Here is a 27353-nt window from a genome sequence, read left to right as displayed (position 1 = left end):
GTGCTAAACATTATTCCTTTTGGATGCGTAACCTGGATCTTGACCCCCCTTGACCTTGTAACCGGCATTCTGGATGGGGTAAGGTGCGTTTGGATGGGCGAAGCTACTGGAAAGAACCCGCAGTTCGGGGCCCAATTGTCTTTCACCGTACATTACTTAGTGCCGGAGGCAAGGTGTTTAAGGAGTGTTAAATCTCCGGATAGTGGTTTTCTAACAACCGTACAAGAATTTGAAGCAGAACCGAACTGCTGTGTACGGGACATTAGAGCCAACTTTGTATCTGCAGTGTTTTCTGTACGCAGATTTGGAGAGAAATTTATCGAGAGCATTGCTCTTCGTGGACCCTTCTTGATCCAGAAATATTCTCCGACCTGGAATCATACATCAAGTTTGGAGATTAGCAAGCAAATCAAGTGCGCATCATCATCGGTACTCTGTCATTTAGATAGAAATATACTTTGGTTCTAGTTTTAGTTTCTCATTACATCGGTAATTAGTGCACATAGTTCTATCTATTTATTTATTTGTTCACTTGTTGGAAAAGGGATAGATTTTAATATACTTGTTTAGATTGACAGTTGTATATATCACTCTGTAATATTACGCCAAAGTTTTATTAGTCGACGTAAAATTGTACAGAATTAAAAACTGTGTATATATATGTAAGTACGTTAACAAAATTAGATCTGAATACTTTGGAAAAAAAATTCCGGAGGAAAGTGCTAGTGAATGAGATTACATTTACAGTGATATTTCATGACCTGTGCAGTCGTGAACTTACGGCCAACTTTGGTGTAAAATTTATATTTCCTTCTTCGGGATTACAGTCTTCAAATGTCAACAAACATAATGAAGACTCGACGACCAGAACCTGCTGAAATTGAGTATAAGAACATGCGGTTCTTGATAATGGATCGTCCAACAGATGCCACTATGGATAAATTCATAGAGGTAATTTTTATGTTGACACCAGGCTGTTAAATCAAGCCTGTAATTTTGATTCTCAGATGGGCTTATATTGTACAATCCTGTTTAAAGATAATTACCACATATTGAATGTTAGCTTTTGAGTGTTATGCATTCTAAAGATAGCTATTGCCTATAAGTATAAAATAATGGTTGCCTTTGAATGTTATTTGAATAGTTAAACGCTGTACATAATGCATTTTTTCTTAGCCAGTTTATTTTATAGAGGAAAAAAAAAATGACAAAATTAAAAGTGTTTGCGTTTCCTGTTTATCATTGGTAACCACACCTGTATGCTCTTCAAAATATAATTGAATAACTTCAAATATATGAAGGAAATTAACTATATAACACATGATGATATATGCTTGAAACTTTATATTTGGTTTCATTTCAAAGTTAAATTCTCACTGAAATTGCCCAGCACATTATAGATATTCTTGAAATTGTCAGTAGTTTTTTATCATCTTTTGACTTTTGCTTTGTCAGATTGTGCAGGATTATGGGAACAAATCCTAACTGAGCCGCGTCACTACAAAACCAAGTTAATGGGTTTACCACCAGCATGGATCCAGACCAGCCTGCTGCAACTCTTATAACAAGTAGAGAAACTGATAGCGAACAGCATGGATCCTGATCAGAATGGGCGGATGCGCAGGCTGGTCTGGATGCATGTTGGTCGCAAACCAATTATGCTGGTTTTGTCATGACGCGGCTCAAATATTTTTCTACTTGGGAGTCTGTTTGTGCCTGAAATAATGTACTGAGGGGCACCAAAGTTCTTCCTTCATTAGTAAAGCTGGAAAGTCTCCTCATGACCCAACAAAAAATATATAGATAATACATGTTTATATTTAATTTGAAAGTTTGTAAATTGAGCATTTATAGATAAAGATTCATGTTGAATATTATATTGATAGGAGTTGAAGAAAAGGGGTGCTAAGGATGTTGTTCGGGTGTGTGAGCCCACTTACAAGACGGACAAGCTTGATATTGAAGGGATCCGGGTGCTGGTGAGTATTATATGAGGAATTCCAGTCAGAAATTTTCATCTATGTTACGGGTCAAACGTATGAGAGTTCAAGTATTATCATGGTAAACATGTGCAGGAAAAACACGGCATACAAGTACCAGTTAAACTTGATAACAACTTTGTTACTTGACTGAATAACTTTGTCTTCCTTAAACAAAAAAAAAAAACAACACTAAACAACAACTGTAAGTTGCTGGCAGATGCATGTTAAAACTAGGGTAATTTCAAATAAAGTTTAGATAACTTGGAAGACTGCACAGGTTACATAAGTAGATTCTATCACCATCATGAACAGTGCATACCTTGATCTTCATCAGCACTGGTTACATGGGTAGATTCTGTTGCCATTGGCAGGCTAAAGGTAAAGTCCCTTGATTTAAATAGGCGATATATACACCATTGCATCCTTAAGTGCAATAGATTATAGTTTTACAGTGTCTATAATAGGAGAGGGGATGGGGGGATTCACTCATATTTTTAATAATTCTATTCCACTGTTTTTTCAGAGACTTGGGGAAAATATTTTACATAGAGAAAGAAGGAACAAAATCAGCAAATGTAATGTAATAAATTCTAACTTTTCCATAAAAATCCCGTTTTTCAAATCCTAGAATAGACACTGGCTTTACTCTTGTTTTGCAGAGTAAAAAATTTGCGATTGAAAAATGAAAACTGTATCAGCTTTTGACAGGAGATAGGCGATTATTTGAATACAAGTACATAAAGCACTTGTGACTATTTGAAAACTAAGCCCTTGCTATATCTGTGTAGTCTGTCCGACCAGACTCTACAATGTAAGCTGACCAAAGTCTCATCTTGTTAACCATTAAGTTGATAATGGACAGTTCCAATTTGACCAAAACTGGATGCTGGTCAAGTTCATTCAGGTGAAGGGTTAATCAATTTTGTGGATCATATCAGAGAATGATACAGCTGAAAGGTCACTTGGAAGAAATTATCACTATCTGACATATCCCTGTGAATCTGCTCCTATTGATTTATATTATGACAAAGAGCTCCTGGGGGATTCTGATCACAACACTTGTCTGTGTCAATAGAAGCTTTTGGATTTTTTTTTATTGTGAGACATGTAATATTTGTTCATGCTTTTTTAGCTCGACTTTTCTATGAAAAGGGGAGCTATCCTACTCGCCCCGGCGTCGGCGTCGGCGTTGGCGTCACACCTTGGTTAAGTTTTTCGTACCACCCCACTTTATTTCAGAAGTATTACAAGTATGGCTTTGAAACTTACCATACTTGTTCACCATCATAACCTCCATCTACAGACAAGAGTACATAACTCTGTCAAGGTTTTTGACAGAATTATGGCCCTTTTTTGACTTAGAAAGTGTATTGAGCTTGGTTAAGTTTTTTGTACCACCTCACTTTATTTCAAAACCATTGGAGGTATTGCTTTGAAACTGACCATACTTGTTTACCATCACGACCTTCATCAACAGACAAGAGGACATAACTCTGTCAAGGTTTTTGACAGAATTATGCCCCTTTTTGACTTAGAAAATACATTGAATATGGGTAAAATCCACTTATTGCCTTAACCCTTTGAGATATTGCTTTGAAACTTTTAATGCTATTTCACATCATTACCCCCATCTGTACGCAAGAGAAGGTAACTCTGTCAAGGATTTGTTTTAAAAATGAAGGCCTTTTATCGACTTAGAATCTTGGTTAAGTTTTTAGTACCAGTCCACTTTTTGACTGAACTGTTTGAGATATTAATTTGAAAGTTGGAATACTTGTTTACAATCATGATTCCCAAACATGTCCAGGAGAAGGTAATTCTGTCAAAGATTTTATTTGAATTATGGCCCTTAACTGTCAATGTTTTGTATTATAGGCAAGCACTAAAAAACTTAAAAAATCTAAAAAAATTCATTCCTATCCACTTGTTCACTTTACCATAAATTATGTCATATAAACATTGCTGTAATATTCAAGGGTATCAAACAACTAGTTATTTTTCTCTTTTTGTACTTGAAATTAAAATCAGTAGTTCTGAGTGACGTAAAAATACCTTATTCTCTCAAAGTGGGTTTAATACTATTAAATTTATTTAAGGCTCAACTCAGTTTTTTTTTCTTTCTTACCAGCCCTCTTTTGACTTAAACATTTCAAACTTTGCTGCAGTGTTCAAGGGTATCACACAATTCAGTAAAATAATTCTTCACTAAATATCTTAATGCTCATGGCCATTGTTCACTTTAAAAATACAGAGATTCTTGTATTGCCTTTTACTGCAAAAACTTTTTTTATTGGCAAGCAATAAAAAAGTCGAGCGCGCTGTCTTACGGACAGCTCTTGTTTTATCTCCTTGTGAAGTATTTTCATTGGCTTGATTTGATTTGACTCCTTTTGTGTGATATTTAGTTTGATTTTAATTTCCTTCTACCCTGTGGTATCAAATTTATAAATGATACAGAGCAGAAAGGATAACCTAAAACTTTAAAGGCACATTATTCCTCAAAAAATTGTTTCCCTGTTCTTTATAAAGGCCAACAAAAGTTTAAAATGAAATTTAAATATTTAAATCATGATTTTAGAGCATGTTGGATGCTTAAAACCTGAAGATAGTAGCACTGAATTTGAATCTATTTGTCATAAAAATAGCAAAATGTAAACACAAAGTAGTATTCTGACTTCTATACAAAAATATTTAATCACTATAACTTTACTAATTGCCAAAAAGCAACAGAAGCAAAAAATAAAAAAAATAATAAAAAAAAGAAAATTAATAAATGGACCAGATTATTGGCAAATGAGTAACCATTTAGAAATATGATAGGACACAACAAATAAAAAATATTTTGAGAATAATAAAAGCATTTCTGGGGCATATTCGGCCTTTATGGTTAACCCGCGATCATTTACAGTGATGAAAAGGTGTTATAGTTTTACATATAGTTCTGCTTAAAACCCTGGACACTTTATATTTTCGGATAGTAAATCAAGGTAGTGTGAAGCCAGTATCATCTTTTGTATAATGTGCAATAATAGCCCATTCAGGTACTCCTAAATGTCCTATGGTGACCGCCTCCGTGGTCGAGGGGTTAGAGTCAATGACTTCTAATCAAGTTACCTCTCTGGTGTGGGTTCGATCCCCGGGAGATGCTTTGGAAATTTAGTGCGGAGGAAGGTAGTCTAGTACTGGTGTAATGGTTAAGAAACTACCTGCCTATATGACTGAAATACTGTTGGGGAAAAGGCGTAAAATGAAACAAACAAACAAACAAACTGTCATAAGGTCAAATTGTTCATCAAATTCCATTTTGAGATTTAAAAAAGCAAGAATTCAGCAATTACAAAATTAATGTAGCTAGACTTTAAAAAGTCTGTCATTATGAGCACCGGTTTTAGACTTAAACACATTTTGTGTTGGCATTAATGTTAATTAGGTTACAAAAGTCACTGACATACAGGTTAGGGTGTTGTGGATGTCATGAGGTAATAAATTGTACAGTACTGGTAATTTCTTTAACATTTAGTCTCTAATGCTTCATGGAAACCTGAAATTGGAATTATTATGTCCTTTTTTCCCATAATTGTATGACAGTTATATATTTCCAAATGCAGACACATTTGATATATTTATATACATTCGTATAACAAATAATACAGTCATCTATGTGATATGATATTACAGGCATTTTTAACTTTTATATAGTATTATATTTAAATGTACCGAAACTTCTACTCGAAACTTCTACTCGGTTAAATATATCGCCTACGCAAGGTTAAATACTTCAAATTCTTTATCCTAAATTGAAGATAAATCTAAAGTGGTATAGGAGCACTGTAATGGCCACAAAGTATTTAGTTTAAATAAACTGTAAATTGCGGAAATTGAGACTGTATACATACATATATTTAAGTTTTTATTGTAGTATCCACTATCCAATAATACCAGGAAACTTAAGTGACCATTTAGACCTTACCTTTAAATTTGTGTAATTAATGGACTTTTCTTACTCTTGATTTAGAATTGTCTATTAAATTATAAAGTTTGACATCTACAGTTTAGTTTGGTCAGCTTTAATAGTAAAATAGTGGTAAATGGAGTTCATTTTCAGCTCCACTTTTTGAAGAAAACAAATTGTCATGACCAAGTCGTCAGATAGATACTTGTCTTGTTCATTGATATAACAACAAAAATTTTGCCAAGGAATTTCGCAAATTGCAGATATTTTGGAGAAAAGATGTTTGTCTATTGATTAAACTTAACTGAAAGTAGAAATTCACAAGTATTTTGATTTTGATATAATGTTGATTTTGTGAAATTTTACACCTATGAAACATTAGGGCTGTGCATTGCCATTTTTTTCTGTCACGATACATATCACGATATTTGTTTTTCAAAACGATGCGATTCACGATATGTATTGCATACTTTGAAGAAATGCGATGCATATTGCGATTCTTATGTTGCGATGCGATACGTATCACGATACTGACTTAAGACATAGTATATAAAAAAATGGCCATTTGTTTACAGCATAATTACGAATACAATATAAAACTTTAATTACAATAACAAAAAAATAAACTCTTTAACTTGTTGTTATAACTTGAGTTTCCAATTTTGATCTTTTAACAATTTACTTTTCTGATTACTTGAGGATTAAAGGTATTTTTAATTAAACATAACAGCAAATTGATATCTACTTGCTATTCTAACACTAAAGTCCACCACTGTAAATATGGCAGTTTAACAATTTCAGTCTTACAATACACCACTAAAGATTTTTCTTGTGAAAAAATAGTAACAAGTGATCTACATTTAGGTCAACAACTGTGAAAATGACAGTTTATAAGTTTCAGTCTCAGTTTTCTCGAAAGATTTGTGCTCAACCCCAGAGTATTTTATTTTGAGTTTGCAAATTTTGCAAACACTCCGCGTCCGGTCTTCCACATTATACAACACTGTCTGATGGTTCCCCAAAAACTACAATTTCCCAATACTCGTGACTTATATGACCAAGGAGGATTGACTGTAATTTCCCCGTCTACATATTTTGCAGTCTTCATGTTTTCTGTTTGTTTGCTTGCTTTCTTGTTTTTTTACGGGAAAATGATGTCAACGGAAATGAAAGTATAAATACGTGACGAATATCACATGGGGATGTTGTCATCATCACTATTTAAGTGCTACAAAATAAAATTACAAATTCATGTTTGTAGGTTGTTTATTCTTGAAATCGCACAGATCTCTAATTATGTTTTTATTATCAACAAGTTCAAAGAACACCAGCCCATTTACATGGAATAGATAAAACTTGGTTAGTAACCATTAAATGATTGCGGACATGGGGAAACGAGATGACAACGATGGTATGATAATAGTCGCGCTTGTTTATTGTTTTTATCCGAGCTATTTTTCTTTCTTCAATCTTTCAAAAACTACGTTTTGTCCTTATATTCCTGGAAGATATTGTTAGTGTATTGCGATACCTTCCCGCTGTATCGATACATCGGGAGGTGAAATATGTATTGCATCGCAATATATTGGAATTTGTAATTTCATTACGATGCATACATCGGGGACAAGACAGATCGCGATGCATCGATGCATCGATGAATCGTTACACCTCTATGAAACATCTGATTTTACAGTAGAATTGTTGCTGTACACCCAATATAAAGAGACCTGCACACACAGACATGAACTCTTGCATTGTGTAACATAATTGGGAAATCAATTTAAGACAGAAATAAATGAAAAAAAGATTGTGCTAATTGAATGTAAATTAGTGGTAAAATAATCTAGAGGATGCAAAACAATTCTATTTTAGATATTGTGATTATATTACACTATTGGCAGGCATTTCCAGGCATAGGTCACTTATATATTATGCGTAACTTGCAAACATTGTCAGAAAGCCAAGAAACTTGTGACTTGACTTTCCAAATGATTTGGCACCACTTTACTGATTACTAATAATAGCTGCTGCACAGCATTTGCCTTGTTTTCATACAAAACCATTATTTCGGTTATTTTGTCAATAGCAAAACATTGGATTGTTTGTAGATTATATTGATACTTTCATATGAACGTCATAGTCATACCTTGATATTTCAATTATAATTATTCTCACTAACAGATACAGAGACACTTTCTAAATTTAAGTCAATATTTTCACAAAAATTTCATTATGATGGCTGTGTTTGTATTTGGATATATGTTGGTTATTTGGATATGTTGTTGGTTATATATTAAGTTGTTGTAATATAATGTCACTTAGAGCACTGCAGAAGGTGTCTACTTTTAGTTGGTTCTGCTCTTTAATCTGTAGAAATATTGTCATTAAGGGGGAGATGGCTATCCAGCAAGCTTGCGGATGGTTGGTGGTTCTACACGGGCGCCTGTCTGTGCCTGAAATCCTCTAGCTGAGTGGCAACAACTGTATATACCAATGCGGCCAGTGCAGCCAAAATCAGTCTTCTGATCTTATTCAGCACTGTTCCCATTCATTTATATTAAACTTATTTTTTTAATTTTCCCTAAATTGAAGAATGGTTTAAGTGTTTTGTCTTGATTGAAAGATGGACAAGTCTAAGGTATTTAGTATAGTAAGTATTAACGTGAAAAATGAAGAAAGTCAAAAATTGAGAGATTCTACATACTTGTGCCCCTTGTGGCTTAGGGGTTGCCTTTTATGTTTAAGGCATAAGAATTGCAGCTACTGTTTATCCCTAAATGATCCTAAGAGGTGACTGTGTTCAAATAACTATAGTCTATGTATCTCTTAGCTCCAGCAGGTGGGGTGGTTTTTAACCTTGGTGTCGCTTTGAAGTTTGCGACACCTGAGGTTAGCCAAAATCATCTTTCCTGTTTTGATGCCATATGACCTATACAGTATTGGTGCGCCGTAAAACCAAACAAACAAATCTACATACATGTATCATTGTATGTACACAATACCAATAAAGAAAGTCGCCACAGAGTTCCTGACACTTAAGTGACAAATATATCCTTTTTAAGCATTTAAAAGCTTTAATTTTCAAACTTTTCTCAGTTGTCTTACTTGTTTAAAAGTAACTCAGTAGGTAGAATTACCTGTTCAAAATAGTGATATATAAGTAATTTCACAGCCACTGTTACATTGCTAACCGATTTCCCCTTTGAAGTGGCTGGAACAATAACAAAACATCGAACAATAACATATTGGAGAATGTATGTAATTTTGTAACCAAACAGAATGTTGGCAAGTGTTTGGGGGAATCTGTGCCAGAAATTACCTGTGAAAGATGAATGACAAAAGTGTTTGTTGTTGTGTTTTTGTTGTTACTGAAAGTATAGATCCTACAGGATAAATTGTTTAATTTTGACTTTTGAATAGCGATATGAAGAAGGAAAAATTTTATGTTGCAAAGTGAATCTTAAGTTATTTTCCTTTATAAACATGTCATATAGGGCATATTGTTTTCCTTAAAGACATAATTATGCTACAGTTAGGTAAAGTTAGGCTTGTTTAATTTTCTGGTTTTTTTTATGCCCGTTTTAAAACATTTTTGGTCATCTTGTCATCAGTCCACTAAAGGAGATTTTCTTGATAACTAACCAGTTATAATTTCCCTACAAATGACTAACTACTGCTTGCAGGACAAATGACCATAAGGCTCAATGCCCAGGATCGTATCGCACAATAATTTTTGGCCAAACACGAGGGTCAAACCAGGGACTCCTGGATTTCAAATTAGATTTGTGATAGTCCATTTAAAGTGGTAAAGGGTGGAATATCAGGACTAACATGCCTCTACACTGGTGGCTGAGGCAGTTAAGTCATTTTCTCTGCTTGTAGGACATCAGTGAACATTTTATCTGTCTTGTTGTCTGTTGTATTCTATAGGTGTGAAATGTTGGTATTCTGTTTATATATACAGACTTTAGTTACCCCAGACATAATGTTATGAATAAAAAAAGAATAGTCTCTAGAGCAGTGCATTGTAACTAGTTTATTTGGAACGGAACATTATGATGTTTATCTTCAAGTAATTGTTTACATACTGCCATCTAGTTTTCGGTTAGTGTTCACTATATACACAGTCCTGTCTGTGATTATATCTAATTGTCTAATATTATTTGCCAGAGTGAGGGCAAGCTAATGATCTTCCTTCCTTAGCACCCCTCAATAAGGGAATAGCTGCCTCCCCTTGAGGCTGAGGGTGGGTGGAGGGTGTTGCCTTTCCTATAAGGGCGCCATATGACCTTTATTGTATTAGTGTGATGCAAAACACAAACAAAACACGACTAGTTATCAGAAGACACCTTGCATAATCTCAATAATAGGAAGGTGAACCTGTCAATGTTAATATGTGGGTATATGTTAAAACTCAGTCCAAACCTCTAGGCAATTGCTGGAAATAGCTTTTGGAAATGCACAGGGTTTTTACCTTCAGTCTGTTCTCTGTCTGGGAGGAAAAGATTTTATTTTGGTGTCAAAACTAGCACATTGAAGGGATATGTACAACTAGCAGTAATGGGGTATTCAGGGGATTTTATTTGTCTACCTTCTAATACTTGGTAGACAAATAAAACACACCTTCCTTTTGGTACTTCCAAAAGATATGTTGTTCCGCCTCCACTAATGCTGTGTGAAATTACCAACAGAGTGGATTTTTCCTTGAAGTTAAAGAAGCTTGAGTGCTATGAAAAAAAAACCAAAAAAAAACCAAACAAACTTTGAGTAAAATTAAGAACTGAAAGTAGGAAATGAAGTACATGTATATCTATTGTGATGTCAGATATTGTTTAAAGTTTCTTATAGGCTTTTTTTGTAACAGGGAAACTATTTTTGTTGTCTTATCTTTCATATTAGTCTTCTCGGCTGCAGCATTTGGTAATCATAACCACTTAAGTTTTACACCTTAATGGTATTAAGATTTAATGGGAAATCATTATCACAGTAAAGAATAATTCCTTCAAATACAAGAGTTTGTTTTGCTTCCCGGAACAGTATCAGACGCTGCAGGAGCGTTTTATTTTCTCAATGTTTACAGTGTAGGTGGAAAATAAGGATGGTCCGTATGTAGAAACAGCTATCATTATGCGTATTATATTATTTTTTTTTTGCCTGTATGCAAGAAAGTCTGTATGAATGTTCCTTTACATTGTAAGATTGTTCAAACATTAAAAATGAAAAAAAGTCAAGGAAACCTGTAGGCTGGCTGGAGTAATATTCCTGATGTATTGGCAGAGTTTACCCCGGTACATGTGTACTGTCTGTTACATGTGTACTGTCTGTGGAGGGTTGGTTTTTTATAACATGAGAATGTTGCAGAGCCTTGTTCTTTCTTATGTGGTCTGTCGTGTAAGATGAGATAATGTTTCTTAGCCGATATCTTGATTTACTTAATTTCTCTAATGACAATACCTGTTTTTACAACTATTACACGAAAAGTATTACTGTTAGTTTGAAACAATAGATTCTAATGCTGAATGTTGATTTTGAGTTTTAATTTACTAACAAGTTTTTCTGTCTGCAGATAAATTTAAATTTGGTCATTACTTCCTTGATTCATTAAGTAGAGTACTTTGAACTGATTTAAGCTACATCGGGATAAGATTGAAAAATGCTTGTTTTGAATGTTAAGTCATGGTTACTTAAGGGTATATTTGTAACTTAAGGGTATATTTGTATAAATCATGGTTACTTAAGGGTATATTTGTATAAATCATTGTTACTTAAGGGTATATTTTTAACTTAAGGGTATATTTGTATAAATCATTGTTACTTAAGGGTATATTTGTATTAATCATGAACACTTAAAGGTATATTTGTATAAATCATGGTTACTTAAAGGTATATTTGTATAAATCTAAATAAACAATGTATTAACAAAGAATATTATGTACATGTATATATATTTTCAGGACTGGCAGTTTGATGATGGGAACCCTCCACCTAGTAAAATAGTAGATGAATGGTTCAATCTCCTAAAGACAAGGTTCAAGGAGGAGCCAGGATGTTGTGTGGCTGTCCACTGTGTAGCGGGGTTAGGAAGGTGTGTGTTTTAACCTGCATTAGTATTTCCTTACTAGACTCTATTCCTGGCAGTGATGTTAGCTTCCTGAGCTTGTGGCAAAAGCACAGTGACTGCTACAGTTTCTATTGCCAGTTGGGCCAAACTATACATTATAATAAAAAAAATGCTTTACAACTTTTCAGGAGTACTTTAAGCTGGGCACTTCATGTTTTGAAATAATAATTTATACCCGCTTTCCTTTAACTTACCAACTATTACCATTTTTCTCCACACATGACCAACTACTTATCCCACATGATTGATGAATCAGTGGTGAAGGACAATTGACCATTGGACTTGGTATGCAAGAGCAATTGTCATGGAGAATTTTTTTTTAAGCCTGGGAATTGAACCAGCCACCATTGGATTATAACTCCAATGCTCTCCCTATTGAGCTAAGGGTTTTTCTATTGAAAAAGTTCTCCTTTATATAAAGCTTGTTGTGATTGCTTTTAGCATCATAAGAATATGTAGGGACATAATGATTTAATAGATGATAGTAAACTATTTTAATCTAGGTTATTGCAATCTTTAAGGAAACTCATTTGTGCAGTTTATTTGTAAGTGTTTCTAACTTTTAAAAGGATTTTAAAATTGAGGATATACATTAAGGAAGTGTTTACAACTAGCGACACTGGGGGAATTTTCAAGTTTGTTGTACAGTGTGTGAAACTTATTTATGGAACATTTTTGTGAAGTGAATAATAGATATACTGTGTGTCATGATAACAACCTTGTTTTTGTATCACTGAATCATTCAAAGAAGGGCAAAAATACCACAAAAATTCAGTAGGTTAAAAAAAGATAGTTCATGACAAAGTAAGGACGGAAAGGGTTAATGTCCATTCCCTTTGTAGCACACCTGAGGACAGTCCATAAAGGTTAGCTTTATGATTGGCCAGTGCAATTTTCTTTAATTTGTTGCTGTAAACAACATCAACTGATGCATCAGGATAATGAAACGTTCCAGGGATGTTTCTGAGTATGATGTTCTTTCAAAGTTTATATAGATGTACTATATTTTGCATTTTGTTTTCACAGAGCACCAGTTTTGGTGGCGCTTGCACTAATTGAATGTGGACTGAAGTACGAGGATGCAGTGGAACTCATCCGACAGTATGTAAACTTTTATCGTCATAAGATGTTGCTTGATTTCAGTATACTAGTAATATAACCGTTACATCCATTACGTAATGTACATGAACATGATGAGAATGAAAGAACTTACATATTGCATACAAATGTGATTCGATATGTCGTCGCCAACATAATGATGACTTGTCTAACGACTGAATATATATATATATAAGTTATGATAGAAGTATGATGAGATATACAATAAAAAGGGTCACTTTAAGAATATTTTGATCCTGACTTGCATTTGATTGACTCCTTCATTTTACTAAAACTAAATCATGCCTGAAGGTGCAGTATTATGTGACTTTAAAAAGATAATGCATGAAGAAGAACTTCACATTTATTGTCAATTTGTTAGGCTTACTTTTCTCAGAAATGCTTGCCGTAGTGAGGCTTGATGATACTTTCTTAGACTCATCTAATGCTAATTTATCGGAAATATCTTTCTCTAAACTCTCATTGTATCTTAACAAAAATTGTATTATAGAGTATGGAACACTAAACTCTAATTACTTAAATATGAAAACATTGTGTCTGATACTATATTCAACCAATATAAAGTGTTTTTTTCTCGCATGTTGTTAAAACCAAGCAAAATTATATTAACACCTTAAACTGTTTATTGATTTATGTTCAGAATTGTCAACGGAAAGAATACAAAAAATTCATGAGAGGTTGCTGTCAAACTTGTCTACCTATTTTGTTTTGTTAAATAAATAGCAAATTGGTCAGTAAAGCTGGAAATTCTCAAAAATGAACTCTGGAATGTTGAAAATTTTGCAAGTCTTAAAAATGCATGAACGTAGTGAGTGTATAACAGTGTTATGTTAATAAGTCTTGTAATTTTGTTTGTTTGAATCCTGCTTTGCCATTAAAGTCCTGTTTACAACTTTATTAATAATACTGTGTAAAGGGAAGCAACTGCAATTATTTGCATTGCTTTATTTATAAGAATAGTTTCCCTTTGATAAATTATTATGCCCCCATTTCGAAGAAAAGGGGGTATATTGCTTTGCACTTGTCGGTCCGTCGGTCCGTAGACCAAATGGTTTCCGAGTGATAACTAAAGAACCCTTAGGCCTAGGAACTTCAAACTTGGTATGGTGATTGGTCATGACCAGTAGATGACCCCTATTAATTTTGGGGTCAAGGGGTCAAAGGTCAAGGTCACATTGACCTTGTAAGCAAAAACGGTTTCCGATCAATAACTAAAGAACCTTAAGGCCTAGGAACTTCAAACTTGGTATGGTGATTGGTCATGATCAGTAGATGACCCCTATTGATTTTGGGGTCAAGGGGTCAAAGGTCAAGGTCACATTGACCTCTTGGGTAAAAACGGTTTCTGACCAATAACAAAAGAACCCTTAGGCCTAGGAACTTCAAACTTGGTATGGTGATTGGTTATGACCAGCAGATGACCCCTATTGATTTTAGGGTTAAGGGGTCAAAGGTCAAGGTCACATTGACCTTGTAGGTAAAAACAGTTTCGATCAATAATGAAAGAACCCTTAGGCCTAGGAACTTCAAACTTGATATGGTGATTGGTCATGATCAGTAGATGACCCCTATTGATTTTGGGGTCAAGGGGTCAAAGGTCAAGGTCACATTGACCTCTTAGGTTAAAATGGTTTCCGATCAATAACTAAAGAACCCTTAGGCCAAGGGACTTCAAACTTGGTATGGTGATTTGTCATGACCAGCAGATGACCCCTATTGATATTGGGGTTAAGGGGTCAATGGGCAAGGTCACATTGACCTTGTAGGTAAAAATGCTTTACAATCAATAACTTAAGAACTCTTAGGCTTAGGAACTTCAAACTTGGCATGGTGATTGGTCATGACCAGCAGATGACCCCTATTGATTTTGGGGTCAAAGGTCAAGGTCACATTGACCTTGTATGTTAAAACGGTTTCCGATCAATAACTAAAGAACCCTTAGACCTAGGAACTTCAAGCTTGGTATGGTGATTGGTCATGACAAGCAGATGACCTATTGATTTTGGGGTCAAGGGGTCAAAGGTCAAGGTCACATTGACCTTGTAGGTAAAAATGGTTTCCGATCAATTAACTAAAAACGCTTAGGCCTAGGAACTTCAAACTTTGTATGATGATTGGTCATGACCAGCAGATGACCCCTATTGAGTTTTGGGTCAAGGGGTCAAAGGTCAAGGTCACATTGACCTTGTAAGTAAAAACGGTTTCAGATCAAAAACTTAAGAACGCTTAGGCCTAGGAACTTCAAACTTGGTATGGTGATTTGTTATGACCAGCAGATTACCCCTATTGATTTTGGGATCAAGGGGTCAAAAGTCAAGGTCACATTGACATTGTAAGTAAAAACGGTTTCTGATCAATAACTAAAGAACGCTTCGGCCTAGGAACTTCAAACTTGGCATGGTGATTGGTCATGACCAGCAGATGACCCCTATTGATTTTGGGGTCAAAGGTCAAGGTCACATTGACCTTGTATGTTAAAACGGTTTCCGATCAATAACTAAAGAACCCTTAGACCTAGGAACTTCAAACTTGGGATGGTGATTGGTCATGACCAGCAGATGACCTATTGATTTTGGGTCAAGGGGTCAAAGGTCAAGGTCACATTGACATTGTAGGTAAAAACGGTTTCCGATCAATTAACTAAAAACGCTTAGGCCTAGGAACTTCAAACTTTGTATGATGATTGGTCGTGACCAGCAGATGACCCCTATTGAGTTTTGGGTCAAGGGGTCAAAGGTTAAGTACATGACCAGTAGATACTTGATAACCCTTATTAATTGTTTGATCACTGGGTCAGAAGTCATGCATAATAACCTTATCACATGACTAATTGGCTGCAGATAGGGGGCATACATGTTTTACAAACATATCTTGTTATTATTATGACCAGATTCATATGTATTTTCCCGAAAAGTTAAAAAAAATTGTATTGAAAAGTAAAATATTTTGTAGAGAACAAAGAAAGTGTATAATACATTGCAATGAGCAATTATAATACACTTAGATTACTTATAAGAGGTCAGAGCATATAAAATAGCCCTTACTGTGATAAGTAGAAATATGGCGATAAATACTGCAAAATCAGTCATTAATTGCATATAACACAAACTATTAGCTTTAATAATAACAACTCACTTTCCTTTTATATTACAGGAAGAGGAGAGGTGCTATCAATTCCAAGCAGCTGTCCTTCCTCGAGCATTACCGTCCTAAATCGCGCCTGAAGACAAAGGGCAATGGACATAAGCAATGTGTTGTCATGTGACACTATCACTCCTTCCCCGCCCTTTTGAACTCTTCACAACCCAGTTACCATAGCTACAGTCATTCTAGGAACTAAATTTTCATCAGCAATGGATACACATTCTCTTCTCACATCAAATGTTGGACATTTTGAAATTTAGGAATTTAGTCAAAGGATTGGATTTGTTTTTAGGGGCAAGGGTATGTTTTGTATGGATTAAAAAGCGGACTTTCACAGTAAAATTTGGCAAGGAAATTGATATTTAAAACATATTTTACATGTCTAAGAACAGTACTGGTTTTAGTTCACTTTCCTATGTGTACAATGAAGTAAATTGAAACATATAGAGAAAGTAAAAGAGATTCATGTTTTATTTTACAATTATGTTATTATTATTTTTAGCTCACCTGTCACAAAGTGACAGGGTGAGCTTTTGTGATCGCTTTTCGTCCGGCGTCCGTCCGTCCGTCCGTCGTCCGTCCGTCCGTCCGTCGTCCGTCCGTCGTCCGTCCGTAAACTTTTGCTTTAAAAGACATCTCCTCATAAACCACTGAGCCAATTTCATCCAAACTTCACAGGAATGTTCCTTTGGTGGTCACCTTTAAAAATTGTTCAAAGAATTTAATTCCATGCAGAACTCTGGTTGCCATGGCAACCGAAAGAAAAATCTTTAAATATCTTCTTTTAAACAACCCTAAGAGTTAGAGCTTAGATATTTGGCATGAAACATCTTCTAATGAGTGTCTACCAAGTTTGTTTAAATAAAAGCCCTGGGGTCAAAATTGGCCCCGCCCCGGGGGGTCATTGATTTTCCCTATATGCATATAGTAAAAACTTAAAAAATCTTCTTTTAAAGAACCCAAAGAGCTAGAGCTAAGATATTTAGCATGGAACATCTTCTAGTGAGTGTCTACCAAGTTTGTTCAAATAAAAGCCCTGGGGTCAAAATTGGCCCCGCCCCAGGGGGTCATTGATTTTCCCTATATGCATATAGTAAACACTTAAAAAATCTTCTTTTAAAGAACTGTAAGAGCTAGAGCTTAGATATTTGGCATGAAACATCTTCTGGTGAATGTCTACCAAGTTTGTTCAAATAAAAGCCCTGGGGTCCAAATTGGCCCCGCCCCAGGGGGTCATTGATTTTCCCTATATGCATAAAGTAAAAACTTAAAAAATCTTCTTTTAAAGAACTGTAAGAGCTAGAGCTAAGATATTTGGCATGAAACATCTTCTAGTGAATGTCTACCAAGTTTGTTCAAATAAAAGCCCTGGGGTCAAAATTGGCCCCGCCCCGGGGGTCATTGATTTTCCCTATATGCATATAGTAAAAACTTAAAAAATCTTCTTTTAAAGAATCGTAAGAGCTAGAGCTTAGATATTTGGCATGAAACATCTTCTAGTGAATGTCTACCAAGTTTGTTCAAATAAAAGCCCTGTGGTCAAAATTGGCCCCGCCCCAGGGGGTCATTGATATTCCTTATATGCATATAGTAAAAACTTATAAAATCTTCTTTTAAAGAACCCAAAGAGCTAGAGCTAAGATATTTAGCATGAGACATGTTCTAATGGGTGTCTACCAAGTTTGTTCAAATAAAAGCCCTGGGGTCCAAATTGGCCCCGCCCCAGGGGGTCATTGATTTTCCCTATATGCATAAAGTAAAAACTTAAAAAATCTTCTTTTAAAGAACTGTAAGAGCTAGAGCTAAGATATTTGGCATGAAACATCTTCTATTGAATGTCTACCAAGTTTGATCAAATAAAAGCCCTGGGGTCAAAATTGGCCCCGCCCCGGGGGTCATTGATTTTCCCTATATGCATATAGTAAAAACTTAAAAAATGTTCTTTTAAAGAATCGTAAGAGCTAAAGCTTAGATATTTGGCATGAAACATCTTCTAGTGAATGTCTACCAAGTTTGTTCAAATAAAAGCCCTGGGGTCCAAATTGGCCCCGCCCCAGGGGGTCATTGATATTCCTTATATGCATATAGTAAAACTTATAAAATCTTCTTTTAAAGAACCCAAAGAGCTAGAGCTAAGATATTTAGCATGAGACATGTTCTAATGGGTGTCTACCAAGTTTGTTCAAATAAAAGCCCTGGGGTCAAAACTGGCCCCGCACCGGGGATCATTGATTTTCCTTATATACATAGCAAAAACTTAAAAATCTTCTTTGAAAAAACCTAAATAACTAGAGTTTAGATATTAAGCATGAAACATCTTTAAGTAAATATCTACAAAGTTTGTTCAAATAAAAGCCCAGGGGTCAAAACTGGCCCTGCCCGAGGGGTGTCATTGTTTTTAACTATATGTGTATAGTAAAAACTTAAAAAATCTTCTTTTTAAAAACCCAATGAGCTAGAACTTAGATGTTTTGCATGAAACAACTTCCTATGGGTGTCTACCAAGTCTGTTCAAATAAACAAATAAAAGCCCTTGGGTAAAAATTGGGCCGGGGGGGGGGGTCTATATACAGGTGAGCGACCTCAGGGCCATCATGGCCCTCTTGTTTTATCATTTTGTCTATTTTCTGATTTAAAATATTGAACAAAAAAATCTGAATAACTAGAGGGTTATTTAGTGTATTTTTTGTAAGCATTATTGTGTTAAACTTTTCAAGAACATTTATCAAAGTGATATTATGCCCATGCAAGTGTAAATTGTAAGAGTACCAGTCAATGTGGAAATAACTATATGTTTGGACAATTTATTTCTAAATTTTATATTCTACTACATATGTATGATCAATAACACATATGGCTTACAGAAAATTATATAATATCCTTGTAATGTATCGAAAAAATTCAAAAAGACTTGTGCAGTGTTTCATATTTTAGGCAGTTAATATATTAAATCTTATAGTATATATTACACCTAATTCTGCTTATTTTGACAGAAAAAAATGTGAGCATAATGTCACTTTAATGTAGTGTTTTGGGGTATATCATTTGATTTTAGAAAGTTTTATTTTATATTTACAATTGGTTATATGAGCCGTGTCACGACAAAACCAACATAGTGCGTTTGCGACCAGCATGGATCCAGACCAGCCTGTGCTACTGCGCAGTCTGATCAGGATCCATGCTGTTCGCTATCAGTTTCATTACTTGTTAAAGAGTTGGTAAGCGAACAGCATGGATCCTGATCAGACTGCGCGGATGCGCAGGCTGGTCTGGATCCATGCTGGTCGCAAACGCATTATGTTGGTTTTGTCGTGACGCGGCTCAATTATGTATAAGATGAAATTGCTGTGACATAATGAAGTTTATTTAAGATGCAAATACTATATTTATGTATCACCCCAGTACTTAGTATTACACTGCTCCATTTGAATTCACTTTGAAATGACGAACTTGCCTTTGCCACCAGTACAAAGTCGGGCCGGCCTTCACAGCCATGCAGTCTGACCGGACTCGGTACTGTTGCCAGCTCATTTTCAGATTTTTGAGATTGAAACCCTTGTAAATAATGAATTTGAGCATTTTGATATCAAAATCCCCTTAAGTAACAATGGACTGTTCCAAAGTCAAAGTAGGACTAGTCTATTTCACAAATTCAGCTGAGTCAGGGTGAAAGCATTTTGAAAATATAGTTGATATTTTGAAGCAAAAAGGAAAGGGTAATTCAAAGCTTATATGACTTCTTATTTTTATGCCACCGCAGCATCTGCGATGCGGTGGCATATAGCGATTCACCTGTGTGTGTGTGCGTGTGTGTGTGTGTGTGTTTGTTTGTTTGTGTGTGTGTGTGTTATATAGATTATATAGTGAACTTAAAAAATCTTCTTGTGAAAAACCACTAGTCCAATTTCAACCAAACTTGGCAGGATTGATCCTTGGGTGAAGGGGTTCCAAAGTTGTTCAAAGAATTTCATTCCATGCAGAAATCTGGTTGCCATGGCAACCAAAAGGAATTAAAAGAATAAATTTAAAAAATCTTCTTGTAAAGACCCAAAAGGCCTAGAGCTTAGATATTTTGCATAAGGCATTGTCTGGTAGACCTTTACCAAGATTGTTCAAATTATAGCCCTGGGGTCAAAATCGGCCCCGCCCCGGGGGTCATTGATTTCACTATATTTACATATAGTAAAAACTTAAAATACCTTCTTGTAAAGACTGAAAAGGTCTAGAGCTTAGATATTTTGCATAAGGCATTGTCTGGTAGACCTCTACCAAGATTGTTCAAATTATAGCCCATTGGGTCAAAATTGGCCCGGCCCGGGGGGTCATTGATTTTCACTATATGTACATATAGTAAAAACTTAAAATACCTTCTTGTAAAGACCCAAAAGGCCTAGAGCTTAGATATTTTGCATAAGGCATTGTCTGGTAGACCTCTACCAAGATTGTTCAAATTATAGCCCTAGGGTCAAAATTGCCCCTGCCCCGCGGGTCATTGACTTTCACTATATGTACATATAGTAAAAACTTAAAATACCTTCTTGTAAAGACCCAAAAGGCCTAGAGCTTAGATATTTTGCATAAGGCATTGTCTGGTAGACCCTTACCAAGATTGTTCAAATTATAGCCCTGGGGTCAAAATCGGCCCCGCCCCGAGTGTCATTGATTTTCACTATATGTAAATATAGTAAAAACTTAAAATACCTTCTTAATTGTAAAGACCCAAAAGGCCTAGAGCTTAGATATTTTGCATAAGGCATTGTCTGGTAGACCCTTACCAAGATTGTTCAAATTATAGCCCTGGTGTCAAATTCGGCCCGCCCGGGGGGTCATTGGTTTTCCTTTTATGTATATAGTAAAAACTTATAGTAAAAACTTTTAAAAAATTTCTTCTAGCAATTGACAAATGCTAGAGGTTAGATATTTTGCATGAAACATTGTGAAGTGAACTTCTAGCAAGATTGTTGTTGAATTATAGCCCTGCCAGTGTCAAAATTGCCCCCGCCCCAGGGGTCATTGATTTTAAATATATATATAGTAAAAAATCTTATTGTCTGAAGGTACAAGGCTTAGAGCTTTAATATTTGTTAAATGATATCATCTATAGGAACTCTACCAAAGTTGTTCAAATTTTGCCTCTATAGTGTCAAAATCTAGTGTCAAAATTAGGTTTTCCTTATATGTATAAAGTAAAAACTTAAAAAATCATCTTCTTTAAATTTACAAAGACTAGAGTTAAGATATTTTGCATGAAACATCATATGTAGTGAACCTCTAGCAAGATTGTACAAATTATAGCCCTGGGGTCAAAATTGGCCCCACCCCCTGGGGTCATTGATTTTCACTATGTACACATAGTGAAAAAATAAAAAATATTTTTGTCTGAAGGAACAAGGGATAGAGCTTTGATGTTTGCTATATAATATCATCTATAGGTCCTCTACTAAAGTTGTTCTAATTTTTTCCCTGGTGTCAAAATTGACCCTGCCCGGGGGCAGTGATTCTCATTATGTACACATAGTAAAAACAGAAAATAAAACAAATGTTTTCTGAATGGGAGAAAGCTACAGCTTAGATATTTGACTTGAAATGTTGTTTGGTGGACCTGTATCAAGATTGTTTTGAATTAAGCCCTTGGGTCCAAAATTTTGCCTCGCCCAAGTTGACAGTGACCTACTTTCTTGTCCTTTGATGTACAGCAATGAAATTTTGACCATGTGCACAGTTTTAGTTGTAAAATTGAACTTTGATATCAGGTGACCTAGATTTTGTTGATGTGACCTACTTTCTTGTCCTTTGATGTACAGCTATGAAATTTGAACCCTGTGCACAGATTAAGATGTAAAGTGAACTTTGATTTCAGCTGACCTAGATTTTGACAAAGTGTCTTACTGTGTTGTCCTTTTGATGTAGTCATGAAATTTAGGCTGTGTGAAATATGACCTTCACCACCAAATTCACTAGACTCGAGTGCATTGATATATTCCTACTCTGATCTTTTATTGAGTTAACATTTAATTTAACCACTTATCTGATAATAAGAGTAAGATAGGTCAGGGATCTATGCTTTATGACAATCTTCAAAATTGTAAAGAAACAAAAAAAATCTGTTCCTACACTACTATTTAGTGTTGTATTATTGCGGTGGCATAGCATTTTTCTCAAATGCAATCTTGTTCAAATTGTAGCATTCATAAATAATGTTGTTGTTTTTTTATGCAAAAATCTCAACACCCTTTGCATGCTTGGGGAAATTGTCTTCTGCTAAAAATATTGCCTGCTTAATTACTGAATTCTGTTATATTTGTTGAAATTAGAAATAGATGTATAAATGGCGACTGTCAAACAGCTTAGTAGCCTGACAAGATGCTGAGGTACTCAGAATCAAGTACAGTACCTGACTTAATGCTGAAGTTACTCAGATTCTGGTCCAATGCTAAACTGTTTGCAAAGGCTATCTCATTCACTGTCAGCAGGTTGAAGGTTAAATGCAATATGTTGTTTTTTTTAAAAACTAATGTAAATAAATTTGATAGGTTATGTTGGAATTAAAGGAAATTTGTATGAAAATTGTTACATAGAAAGAAGGGTAACCCGGCAACTGATTCTATCCACATGTGACCAGTGCAGACCAAGATGAGATGGCAAATTTATGCATTCTGATCATGGTCTGCTCTGATCATGATTTGGTCTGTTGGCATTTCAGTCAGTAAATATTTTGGAAATTTTCCCAATAAATGATGAATGATTTTGTCCAGATTGAAATATGTGCACGTCCATTTAAAATATTAAGTTTGGTTAGGGGTTAGATATAGATTGTATAATATTCTTTTAAAGGCTTTAAGGGCATTTGGTATAATGAAATTGACCGTAAACTTACTGACCAAGATAAATTTTTTGGTTTTTGTTCTTTACAATGAAATTAGCCTTTTTTACAAAGGCATTTGTTAAACAGTTAAGTCATTTGGATAAATTTGCTCTCCGTTTTTGTTGTTCTTTGGTATGTTTAATGTTTTTATTTTAAATTATGTTCAGCAGACCTGAATTTTGGTTCCCTTAAATAATTGAGATGGCAGAATAGATTTCAAAATGAATTTAAACTTTCAAGAGCCACGCCTCTTGGCAACAATAAAAGTCTTTGGATGTTGCTTTGCAGAAGTTTCACTGTGAATGCGTAGTAGTGTTCTGTTCCCATTAAAGCTAGAAAGTCTCATAATTAATACTGTTGGTGCGAGAAAAGACCATGTGGTCAAATGGTCTTAACATTGTTGTTGTGAACAATGAAAATACCCATGTTTTTCTCGTAACCTTAACACTGTTGATTTTCTGAGGGAAGTTTGTGTGGAGATATAGCCCGGCAATTGGACATTTGTATCCCGCGATAATTTCTAAACCTTGGCAGACTGAATACCAGTGCTACGTTGAGACAAACAATATTTCCCCTATCACAGTCTTGACTTAGGATATGATAGCAGGTACATATATTTGAGGGAAAAGTTTCACATGGGATTCAATATTAACATTTTACTCTTTGTTCTTCCCTCCTTGTTCATTCTACCATATGCCTTGTTTTTACCCTAATCATCTGCTGAACACATTTGAGTAGTGTATATATATATATACTTTTAATTTAGTCTGACAGCACCAGTTTTGTGACATAATGTATATACTTGGAAAGGTATGTTAACTTTTACTTTGTGTTATATCAGTGGTTATATTTCCAACAGATTTTATCTTCCCCGTTATAGCATGTCATGTTCAAGCCAACACTTTCCTATCATGTTTTCACCATATCAATGTGATTTAAGATATAATAATATTGTTGTCAAGTTGATACATTTACAACACGGTACCCGTATTAACAATATGTACATAGTGTGGTAAATATAGACAAAGCATAGATTGTCTTCACCCCTGTGTATATGCAAGCATAGTTTTTAAAGAAAAATGTATTAAAGATCTATTGCTGTAATTTACAATGCCGTAGAATTATTTACATTATCTTTTCCTTATGCAAGGTACTTCGAATAAATTGTATTTTTTGTCAGTGATTAAAATAACAAAACTAAATAAGAATAGAAAATGTAGTTTATGCGAGCGTTAAGCACTAGCAGTTTAACTGAATTTAATTGTGTGAAAATAAGCAGACACAATGACCATTATAGTACAATAAGAACCTGTAGGAAATATGTGATCTACTAGACAGGTGTAGATTTTTAAAAGAAATGAAAAAAACTAAGATCATAACAACTATGCTAATTAATTGAAACAAAATATTGGGAAACAGTCTTAGCGCACGATGTAGGCAAACAAATACATAGATTTTTATAGGAAAGTGGTATTCTCCAAATAACTCATCCATGTTTGTAATGGTTATTTTGGTTTGAAGCTGATGATATTTGAAATGTGTTTTTTTTCTTAACAAAAAACATCTTTGACAGCTGTGAAAATAAATTCAAAATATACTTGAAGATAAAGGCTTTTATTTCATTACTGTTCGTAACAAAGTGATTGCACAATGCTACAGTATGTTTATAGTGTTTTTTTTAGCATGCGTAGTGTCAGAGTAGTATGGTATATTTTAGCCTTGCATTCCTGAATTTGAAAGTCAACATAATAGTTTCTGAATACTTTTTTTCCATTATATGTTATTATTGTATCATTCAAATTGACATGCCCATTATAATGAATTGATATTGTATGCAACTGGTTTTGAAGTGTTTGGGTTATTTTGTTCTGTGTATTTTTTTCTTCAAATATTACTTATATTTATTGTATCATCCATTTTTTTGCCAATGGTGTTAAGATGCTTATTACATGTTATTCATCGATGATAAAAATACATGCAATTTTTAGCTCCTTAGAGCAAGAATTACACATATGAAGTCCTAAGTATTTTTGGCTGCATTTTTGTTGGCTATTGCGGCCCCACAACAACAACAACAGTATCAAGGGATGTATTACACTGTAAACAAAGGGCTAAATTAGACGATATATGCACTAGTGTCTGAATTTGTTTTTCTATTTTCCATTATATGTTTGCACATGCTTACATGAAATGTTGAAATGTTTTCCAACGTGAGCAATATAGGGTTTATTATGGCTTTCTTCTTTAATATTACAATGAAAATGAATTATCAATGGTTCTAGCAAATAGCTACCCTAAGGTTTTTGATAAATAACAAACAGGTATGGATAAAAAGTAATACAGCTATGCTATGAAGTTATGCTTGACTATTTTGACAGAGGGAAACATTATATTAAACAAGTGCAATGAGTTTTTGAGTCTTGTATAAACACATGTTTTGGAAGAGAAACTAGATAAAAAAGTAAGCTTTAAGTTTTGAAAAATATGGGATTAAAGTCTAAGAAATTAAGGGTTTTGAAGGAATATTGTGAACACACTAATAATAGTAATAGTGTCCGAAATAAAAAATCTATGAGGAAAATCATTTATTTTGTACATTTGCTGTGGTGTTATCAGCGACAGGCATATTGCTACATGTAATGACATACTTATGCAATTGTGTGGAAAGACATTACTGTTTGCCCTCTTAATTTTTTTATAGTACAAAATTATGACGGTATTAATGGATGTTTCAGACTCAAAAGCAGAAAAAATATCAGCAATGTTAGGGTGGAAGTATATAAGGATTTGAAATGATATATTTTTTAACATTTTAGAAAGAATTATTTTGCCACTTTCATACTATCATCAGTGTTATTGGTGCTTCCCCATTTTCCTTATTATTATAGAATGTCATATGACCCAATATAGATAGTCATGTGACAAAGTATAAATGTCATGTGACAAGTTTTGAACTGTCATGTGATCTCTTTTAAGATTTGAATTTATGCCTATTTCATGAGGGAGAAGTACGATTCTTTGAGGCTTTTTTTTGTAACTTTGCAGAAGATAATTATTTGAAATGTGGCAATTTTAGTATTCATATTTTATTTATGTGAAAATTATTTAGAATGAAAATATTTCATGCAGCATATATGTTTAGTTCCAAAATGACAAAAAATATGTCTTTGGTTAAATTAAAGTTCAGTTAAGTTTTAATACCCATTAGCTTAAGATCAAGCCTTTTTATAAACAAATACTATATGTAATTATATTGTATGTTTCATTTAATAATGATTTTTATGTAGAAAAAAAGAAAAGAAAAAATTGTGCCTCAAACTGGAATCTGTTCAAACATCTAGATGTTTATCTTGGTTTACATTATATTTGTAATCCCTTATCATAGAACTTTATATCTGAATGTTTGTTTTAGTTATTTAGGCCCAGAATACTGTTGTATGTTTTTTGTTGTTTCTTTGGGCCTTGGGTGTTTTTTAATTTTTTCTCTGAAAGAAATTAGAAAAAAATGTGTATATAAATTGAAGAGGCAATAAAGTTATGATTATGTCCAGTTGAAACTTGTTGTTTTTTCTTTTGACTTGAGAATAGAAGAACTTTTATATGAACTCTACTGAAGTCTGAATTCCTAGAAATATAAAATTTGAATATCTTAGTATCTTACATAGATAGACTGGATCACTTAAAATGGAAAAAAGTTGTAAAGATATTTATTTAGAATTATTGTAAATTGAAAATTGATTTTTAGTGTCATTATCATTAATAGCCCGATTTTGATTAAAGAGTAAAGGTAACCTATTATTTGAAAAAAAAAAAAAAAAAAAAAAAAAAACAAAAAAAAACAACCTGAAGTGAGTACACAATCATGAAATTTTACACACAAGTTTATCAGTCTATTTTAGGGGAAAAAACCAACACCAAAGACACTTCCAGTCATGTAATGTCAAAAAAACTGTAGTAGTGTCCCTATAAATAAAAACTTGGTTTCAAATGAAGTAGTCTAGTCATTCACAGCCCTATTTTGTTACATTGCCACACTTGTTTAGCATAACATTTGGTAAGAAGTTGCCTGGTGACAAACCAGAACCAGTCACTGACTGCCAAATCTCCAGCTGAATAGGTGAAGTTGTAAAAAGAGGACACACTAACATTTAATTCTCATTCAAGTGCTGG

At 34.3% G+C, this 27353-nt stretch overlaps 1 protein-coding gene across 1 annotated transcript; it reads left to right on the top strand.

The window, feature by feature from the left end:
• On the top strand, positions 1–26740 carry LOC132724380 (protein tyrosine phosphatase type IVA 2-like). The gene is made up of 5 exons (XM_060709232.1): positions 1–951; positions 1887–1979; positions 11889–12019; positions 13082–13156; positions 16328–26740. The coding sequence occupies exons 1-5, from the start codon at positions 835–837 to the stop codon at positions 16437–16439; spliced, it is 528 nt and encodes a 175-aa protein (XP_060565215.1). The 5' UTR covers positions 1–834; the 3' UTR covers positions 16440–26740.
• Positions 26741–27353: the final 613 nt, after the last annotated feature.

Source organism: Ruditapes philippinarum, unplaced genomic scaffold (genome assembly GCF_026571515.1).
Source record: "Ruditapes philippinarum isolate M1 unplaced genomic scaffold, ASM2657151v2 ctg224_1_1_1_1, whole genome shotgun sequence".
Lineage (NCBI taxonomy): Eukaryota > Metazoa > Mollusca > Bivalvia > Venerida > Veneridae > Ruditapes > Ruditapes philippinarum.
This window is presented reverse-complemented; position numbering and strand designations above follow the sequence as displayed.